The following is a 9,122-nucleotide window of genomic DNA, read 5'->3' as shown; positions in this document are numbered from 1 at the left end:
GAATGGTGTACTGCAGAGGTGAAATGGGAGAGTATGTGTGTGTGTGGTAGAGGATCGGAGAAGGAGTGTGTATGTGATTTGCGAGGTCCTGAGAGAGAGGGTGGGTGTGTTTGTGAGTGTGTGTGTGTGAATGTGTGTTAGATCCCATTCTCTCTCAGGTTCTCTGTGCTCTATCGATGATCACAGGGTTGCTGGTAAACACCAGTTCAGTGTGAGGATGATGTAGAATATGATTTTGGTTTGATACAGAAGATGGCCTTTATTCATTATAGAATACGGCCATGGAACGGTACAGAGTACAGCCGTGGTAGGTTATGGAATATGGCTAAAGAATGATATAGAACAGTGGTTCTCAGAGTGGGGTCCTCGGACTCCTGGGGGTCTGTGACCCATAGCCGGGATCCGCAAAAAAAATTGCTATAAAGTATAAAACTGTGCTGTATCGTTAAAAATGTTTATGTACAGATGGGGACCATTTGCGCCAGTAAAACAAGCATATCGTGTCCAGAATAAGAATACTAATAGTAGGAGATAAGAATGTGATGTAGCAGCCTAGTGCAAACATTCCAATCTGTGTGTTCTGTGTGTTCTCTGTTCTGTAACACTGTTTTGGTAACTTATGATTTGTTCAGAGCTTTCTGCCAATGATTTGAGTAAGGAGCAATAAGTTCATTAAGGAACAATAAGTTCATTAGTTTAAAGTTGAAGCACTTACTGAAAGTCAGCTTTAGACTGGTCATTTTAAATGTCTGGGTTTGTTAGGACTAAGCCAGTCTCACTGCTGTTCATTTTCTGAAAGTTTTTAAAATCAATTACTTGAAAAGTTTAAATGCTGTCAAGTTGAGTCCAAATGCAATTTGAATAAAATGACCCTCTGTTTAAAAGTATATAAGTGCTATTAACACGATTCAAATTGAAATGTGTTTCTGTTTTTCCCCATGAAACAGGTCTGAAGTATTTAGGTTGAGAAGTTTTAGAATATAAATAGTTCCAACGGCATCTAAGAGTACAAATAGTCGTACACATATGCTTAATCTGTGTTGTGATTTTGGGGGTGGGGGGGTCCTTTTCTCCCCTGTAAAAGGTTCCTGAACCCCAAAAGTCTCCTGGTGTAGAATACAGCTGTCATACGGTGTAGAACAGTCTGAGTGACTGTGTAGAATGAGGCTGTGGTAGTGACGTTTTAAAAAATGACCAGTTTTGTGAACTGTAGCCCTCTGCCTGAATGTGTTGTTTAGTTATGCCTTCGGTAAGCTTCATGCGGTGGTTCTCATAAATTCAGTCATTTTAGGCTTGATATACATAACGTTGATCTTATTGAAAACCTGCAGACCTCCCAACCAAACAGAACTTACAAAAGGTGAAAAGTAATACCATTATAACATACACCTTCCTTCATGATGGCCTAGTCATCTGTGTGTGTGTGTGTGTGTGTGTGTGTGTGTGTGTGTGTGTGTATGTGTGTGTGGGGATAAGAGCTAGCTGATGTAAAATCACCTTTTGGCCCAATTTCACATAACACACAGAATATATGAGTTTGTTTTGAAAACATAATATTGACACTATACACACACACACACACACACACTTCAGAATATACATGTAATATATTGATGATACCAGTATGACATTAAATGTGTTAACAGATATTTCCATGTATAGATATATATAGATATAGATATAGATATAGATATATTCATATGAGCTGTAAGATATTGTTGATTTATAAAACATTAAAGCAGGAATGAGCTAGGGTTGTTTGTGTCTTTTCACAGACACATTGCGTTTTCTGTGTTTATTTCGACTGTGGTGTGTTTGTTAGAATCACAGATCTGATATTGTACTTACTGAGGGCTTTACTGTACTGTTCCCTGATGAGCTCTGATCACACAGGCCCCTGTGCCTGTCAGCTCCACGCTAATAAATTCCTGCACAGGCTGTTGGCAGTGGCCATGTGTGCGCTCTATGTAAATGAGTCAGTCACGTAGCTTTGAAGGGTCAAGAATCTCCACTTTCATCTAATCAGCATAATTGTTTTGACAAACACGCATGGTTATTCTTAATTACAATCATCCCTGGGCCCGTCCCCATCCCACCGCTGTCGCACAGAATCACACAAATACAAAGAAAACCACGGCGCTGCAGAGACCTGGGCTTCCTTAAAAGTCTACAAAAGAGAAAAGGTTGAAAAAGACGTTCCTTTTTTTCTCTCTCTCTCTTTTTCCCTTTGTGCTGAAGATGAATTCCCAGTGTTGTGGTAGAACTTGGAAGTTGTGAGGTTGCCTGCGATTCCTCAGACAGCGACTCCTTTGTCCGTCGTCATAACTGAAGGCTCCGTATCAAACGGTATAAAGTGTGAAATATGTTTTTGTCAAAAACAGTCCCTTTTAATAATTCAGTCTCTTAAATAATGACTTACAAAGGGACGCACAAGCACAGGACCACGTCCAGCTCACAAAGGCTTTTTTCTTTCTTTTTGTCGTTGTTGTTTTTGTTTTGGTTTTTTTCTCCCCCTTGTTTTGTTTTGCAGGGTTTGTTATTTTGTCTTTTGCATATTAAATACATGGCACAGACTCATCTAAGTTTCTTTTTCATTGTTTTGTTTTGGTTTGTTTTTTTTGTTTGTTTGTTTGTTTTTAATATCTTAGAGGGAGTATTACTGATACCCCTAATCAAAACTTAAACACTGGCACATTTAGGGATGTGTACCGTAAACATTTATTTGGAAATCCATAACAAAATCAATTCTCTTAGTCGTTTTTTAATGGTTGCCTTGAGAGTCCTGGATGACTGAACGTCTGGTTGTTAATGCCCGCATATCCGCGTTTGGAGAAAGAAAAAAAAAAATGTTTGATCGCATTGCCATCTAGGGGCGGGATGTAAGTCTCCACGCTGAAATAAACTTTAATGAAACAGCTGTTGCTATTGACAATGTGCATATGTTTGCCGTTTTATAGTCCAAATGCTTTCCATATTTCACAGTATAAAAGGTACCTTTAAAATGTCCCGGGGCTGGGAGTGATGTGATGGTTCTGCTGTCTAATCTGCTGGGGGAAAAGCCTGTTTGCACTGCGGCTTAGCTTGTTGTTTTTTGCTCGGCGCTGCTTAAGTAGAATTTATTTCCCTCGTTTCCTCTCTCTGTCCATGGGGGAATTATTAATCCAGCTCACCGTTTAAAACAAAACCCCTCCGAAAAAACATGTCGACGAAGTAACTATTTACAAAATTGTTATCAAAACGGAACATGTATTCTGCCAGCTTTGTGTTCTCCTGACGGAAAAAAAAAAAAAAAAGCGTCTCCATGTTAGGCTCATGCTGGGTGTGTGTGAGAGCGTGCGTCTGTGTGTGTGTGAGAGCGTGCGTCTGTGTGTGTGTGAGAGCGTGCGTCTGTGTGTGTGTGAGAGCGTGCGTCTGTGTGTGTGTGAGAGCGTGCATCTGTGTGTGTGTGAGAACGTGCGTCTGCGTGTGCAGGCTATTGTCTTACACAGCCCTGTTTTTCCTGGCCTACGTTTAGTGCTTAGCGGAGTCGTGACAACACACACCAAACCTTAAAATCATACCAAACCATAAATCTCTGTGTTTGTGGAAAGTTGACTCTGTAGTAATGATGAGGTATCAGGCAAATTTTCTCTTCTTAAATGTAAAAAATCTTTCAAAATTCTGGGCGTGATGTGCATTCAGACACATTGCAGAAGACAAATGCATTTTGGATCTTTTCTTTCTGTGTTGATGTCGATGTGCTGGTGTCCAACTGAGAGGAAAAGGATGGAGGACATGAGAATTAGCTTGTTTTTATCTTAATGAAAAATGTCAGTAAGGGATGAATGTGTGTGTGCCTATGTGTGTGTGTGTGCATGTGTAAATGCGTTTGTGTGTATATGCCTGTGATTTTGTGTGTGTGTGTGTGTGTGTGTGTGGTGACTTACTCTGTATGTGTGTGTGTGTGTGTGTGTGTGTGTGTAAATGTGTTTGTGTGTATATGCCTGTGATTTTGTGTGTGTGTGTGTGTGTGTGTGTGTAAATGTGTTTGTGTGTATATGCCTGTGATTTTGTGTGTGTGTGTGTGTGTGCGCGTGTGTAAATGCGTTTGTGTGTATATGCCTGTGATTTTGTGTGTGTGTGTGTGTTCTGATCCAGGGCACTACTCTACGGGCCCATGTGTTTGGGCTGGAGCCGTACACTGGGTACCACGTTCAGGTGGAGGCCGTGAACTCGGCCGGCCGTGTCTCCAGCCCCTGGTCCACGGTCCAAACCCTGCAGGCCTCCCCCAGCGGCCTGGCCAACTTCAGCGTGGAGAAGAGGGAACAGGGAAGAGCCCTGCTGCTGCACTGGTCTGAGCCTGCCTCCCCAAACGGCATTATCAAGGTACCTGACCTATGAGAGGGGCTGTCTCAGCTCTGCCTGGGCTCAGAACAGGCTCTTTCTCTCTCTCTCTCTCTCTCCCTCTCTCTCTTGCTCGCTCTCTCTCTCTCTTGCTCTCTCTCTCTCTCTCCCCCTCTCACGTTCTTGCTGAGCCATCCTCACTGGTAGTCTATGTCATTGCAGGGGTAAGTTAGGGGAATCATGCTTTCCTCCTAGAGCATCACAACTTGTACAATAAAAAAAAAAATGAGTGACTGGCTTGACAAGTGTTCGAGGACGTGTGATTTATTTTCACTCACAACAGCTGGAGCGATAGGGTCGCCTAACAAGAGTATGGGTAATTGGCCATTTGAGAATGGAGGAGAAAAGCAAAAATTTCTTTTAAAAAAAAGAAAGTATGAGAGAGACAACCCGATGATAAAATGTAATGTTGTTTTGTCTTTTCAGCAATGCTGTTGGTAAATCTCCTCCGAACAAGCTTTTGTATTTTACCGACTGATTTTGCCGTCTCTGATGTGAGTGTCCATTTACAGGTTTATAACATCTACAGTGAGGACAATCTGGAGTTCAGTGGCCTGTCACGGCAGTTCCTGTTCAGGCGTTTGGAGCCTTACACTGTGTACAATCTGGTTCTGGAGGCTTGTACTTACGCGGGTTGCACCAGAACCTCTCCCCAGCCAGTCACCACCGACGAAGCCCCGCCCGCCTCTCTGCCCGCCCCCTTCGCTCTGCAGGTCACCGCCCACAGTGTGGAGCTGGCCTGGGTCCCTCCGGCCCAGCCCAACGGGAGGCTGCTGCAGTACCAGGTCATGGGAGTGGGCCTGGAGGAGGGCAGGGCGCGGAGTGATGAAGACCAATCCGTCAGAGCCAAACTCCTCTTCACGCAGAACGACACACACACCAGCAGCTTCTCCCACAACATCTCTGGCCTACAGCCCTGGAGCACCTACAGGTTCCGCGTGCGGGCTTTAAATTCCGCCGGGCACGCCGACAGCCCTTGGCTGACCGTGCACACGAAACAAGCCTCTCCGAAAGGATTGGCTGCCCCAGCTGTCACTCACATAGAGGGCAGGCCTTATGAGCTGTTTATTTCCTGGACGCCTCCACTAGAGACCAACGGGGTGTTACTGACATACAGGATTCAGAGGGACAACGTTGGTTTCCACTTCAGTTTTGACCCGACCGTGCTCAACTACACCGACAGAGATCTGGCCGCCTACACTTACTACAGCTACGCTGTTATCGCCTGCACCGCGGCAGGCTGTGTCACAAGCCTGCCGACTCAAATCAGGACTTTGGAGGCTCCCCCGGCCAAGGTGGAACTGCCCAGTGTGATGAACATCACCTCACAGTCTTTCAGCGTGTCCTGGGCCATACCACCTATCCAAAACGGGGAGATCACGCGGTACGTCCTCCAGGTGAACAGTGAGGAAGTCTACCGTGGAAAGAGGCTGAGAGCTGAGGTCACTGGGCTTCAGCCTCACACACACTACCACCTGCTCCTCACGGCCTGCACCAACGGGGGCTGCACAGCCAGCCCTGCCACCAACGTGCAGACCAGCGAAGCGCCCCCTATAGGTATGTCTGCGCCAGTCCTTAAAGTCACAGGCTCAGAGTCGGTGGAGGTCACGTGGAAAGAGCCGGAACAAGCTAATGGCGTCATCACCAGCTACGAGCTACGGAGAGACGGACTGCTTGTCTACGTCGGCATGGATACCCGGTACCAGGACTTCACCTTGCTGCCTAGCGTGGAGTACAGCTACACCGTGACGGCCAATAACAGCCGGGGCAGCGCCACCAGTCCCCCGGCCGTGGCCCGAACCCACCCTTCGGCGCCCTCTGGTGTTGCTCCGCCGCGACTGCAGCCCCTGGGCCCCGCTAGCCTGATGGTACAGTGGGATCCTCCGGCCCGAGCCAACGGTGTGATAATCAGCTACTCTCTGTACCAGCGTGACCCAGCAGAACCGAACCTCAGACGGCTCGTCTTCAGCCCACAGCACAGCGCCTTCCAGAGCCGCAATCACTCACTGACCGGGTTAAAGCCACACCACAGGTCTGACTCACAACATACACCAACCGCACACCATACACATGCTCGCACACACACACACACACACACACACACACACACGCTCACATACCCCACATATACACACACACTCAAACACACACTCACAAACACACACTCACATACCCCACATATACACACACACTCAAACACACACTCACAAACACACACACACATACACGCTCACATACTCCACATATACACACACACTCAAACACACACTCACAAACACACACACACATGCTCACATACCCCACATATACACACACACTCAAACACACACTCACAAACACACACACATATACACGCTCACATACCCCACATATACACACACACTCAAATACACACTCACAAACACACGCACACACACACACTCAAACACACACTCACAAACACACACACGCTCACATACCCCACAGATACACACACACTCAAACACACACTCACAAACACACATGCACACAGTCACATACCCCACATATACACACACACTCAAACACACACTCACAAACACACACACACACACGCTCACATACCCGACATATACACACACACTCAAACACACACTCACAAACACACACACACACTCACACGCTCACATACCCCACATATACACACACACACTCAAACACACTCGAACACACACACGCATGCACACACACACAAACAAAATGTGGAGCACATGTAGTCACACACTAGCCTATCTCACAAAATTTATTAACAATGACACACTTCAAATGCTGACTTCAGTTCACACACCAGCCACACACACACACACACACACACATACATACACTATAACCACTAACACTGTGTTGACTTTCCTGTCATACCTCATCAGAGGAATAAAAAAAACAAAACAAAACAAACAAAAAAAAACGCTACTTTACATATAAGTACCTACAGTTAGAATTATACTCAGTTCAAGTGTTCAGGCTGTGCTGAATGAATATGAGAGAGAGAGACAGACAGACAGAGAGAGAGAGACAGACAGAGAGAGACACCTTGCACTGTTGATGCTGCATTTAGCATATGCACACTGACGAAAAGCTTATGCATTTTTTGCCTTATTAAGGTCAGGAATACGGATCCGTCTTAAGATGTAGGTTTACCAGCTGACGACAGATAATCCAAAAACAGCTTGCGGTTGCTGTGAAGCAGAGACAATACATTATAGGGCAGTTTGAGCTGGTTCCTGCGACAGCCGAATGCTGGATGAGTTGACCCTGCCTCCATCAGAAACGTATCAGTGTAAAAAAACACATGCAGCCAGAGTGACACACAGAGAACTGATGGAGGCCTCTCTCAGTGCAATCAAACACAGTCAACAAAACAGCTGCCAGTCCATCCTTAAAATATCTCTATTTCATATGCATATATTTCTATTTTTGTGTTATACCTCTATATACTTTTTATGATGGTGATTTATTCTATGAACAAAACTTTCATGGAGACACTTGAGGCCAATAATTACTCGTAAATACTTGAGGTTTTTACATGTTACTTCACACACTTTTTAGTGTGTGGAGATCTATGACGTAGATTACATTACATAGCATTTGTTCATTTACCTAAACGTAGATGCTGTCCTATAATGTTAATTGTGAAGGTATAGGCTTCTTCACCAGACTTCCTTTTGTAACTGTAATTGCAGTTTGCAACTGAATTTGTGAAAACATTCAGGGTCATTCACTTTATTTTAAATACAACTGTTTGGCATTGCAGTCTTTTTTTTTTCTTTTTGGCATTTTAATTTATTTTCATTGTAGATCATTTCAGGTGTTTTTTTTCCCTGATGTCGTTTATTTTTTCCCTGGAGTTTGTTTGTTTTTTGGGTTTTTGTTTTGCATTGTTGGTTTTGTGGCCGTGTGATCAGTGGCTACATTATCTCCTGCAGCAGTCTAAAAAAGGCGGGACACGTGATTGATGGGGGGGTAATGACGGACAGGTGAATGAGGACAGAGTGAAGGGTACATACAGTGAGACGGTGGAGGACAGGAGGACAAACAGGGACAAAAAGGAGTTAACCTTGAGTGGTTTAGCGCCACTTCCATCATCTAGCTTAGACAAAAGAGCGAAGACAGACGGTCGCTCATTCAAATGAGGGATAACTGAACTGTAGGCCCTCGCTGTGTACGTATGTTAAAGCAAAATACAGATAAGCCACGGATAATAATACCTCATCAGTTTTATCATCGTCCCCATCTCCACCTCTCTCAGATGACCTTCCCTTTATTCTCTCCTCCATCTCCCCTCTCTCCCTCTATCTCTCTCTCTCTCTCTCTCCCTCTCTCTCTCTCCCTCTATCTCTCTCTCTCTCCCTCTATCTCTCTCTCTCTCTCTCTCTCTCTCTCTCTCCCTCTCTCTCTCTCCCTCTCCCTCTCTCTCTCTATCTCTCTCTCTTTCTGTCTCTCTCTCTCTCTCCCTCTCTCTCTCTCCCTCTATCTCTCTCTCTCTCTCTCTCTCTCTCCCTCTCTCTCTCTCTCTCTCTCTCTCTCTCTCTCTCTCTCTCTCCCTCTCCCTCTCTCTCCCTCTCTCTCTCTCTCTATCTCTCTCTCTTTCTGTCTCTCTATCTCTGTCTCTCTCTCTCTCTATCTCTCTCTCTTTCTGTCTCTCTCTCTCTCTCTCTCTCTCTCTCTCTCTATCTCTCTCTCTTTCTGTCTCTCTCTCTCCCTCTCTCTCCCTCTCTCTC

General features: G+C 45.1%; 1 protein-coding gene across 1 annotated transcript in view; it reads left to right on the top strand.

Annotated features, from left to right (window-relative positions):
* Nucleotides 1–9,122, top strand: part of ush2a (Usher syndrome 2A (autosomal recessive, mild)) — a 205,470-nt gene that overhangs the window by 183,686 nt on the left and 12,662 nt on the right. Inside the window, 2 exon segments of the mRNA XM_030774913.1 lie at nt 4,138–4,365; nt 4,896–6,415. Coding sequence (XP_030630773.1) covers nt 4,138–4,365; nt 4,896–6,415 — 1,748 coding nt within the window.

This window comes from Chanos chanos, chromosome 1 (genome assembly GCF_902362185.1).
Source record: "Chanos chanos chromosome 1, fChaCha1.1, whole genome shotgun sequence".
Classification (NCBI taxonomy): Eukaryota; Metazoa; Chordata; class Actinopteri; order Gonorynchiformes; family Chanidae; genus Chanos; species Chanos chanos.
Note: the sequence above shows the minus strand (reverse complement) of the source record. Positions and strands in the feature narration are given on the sequence as shown.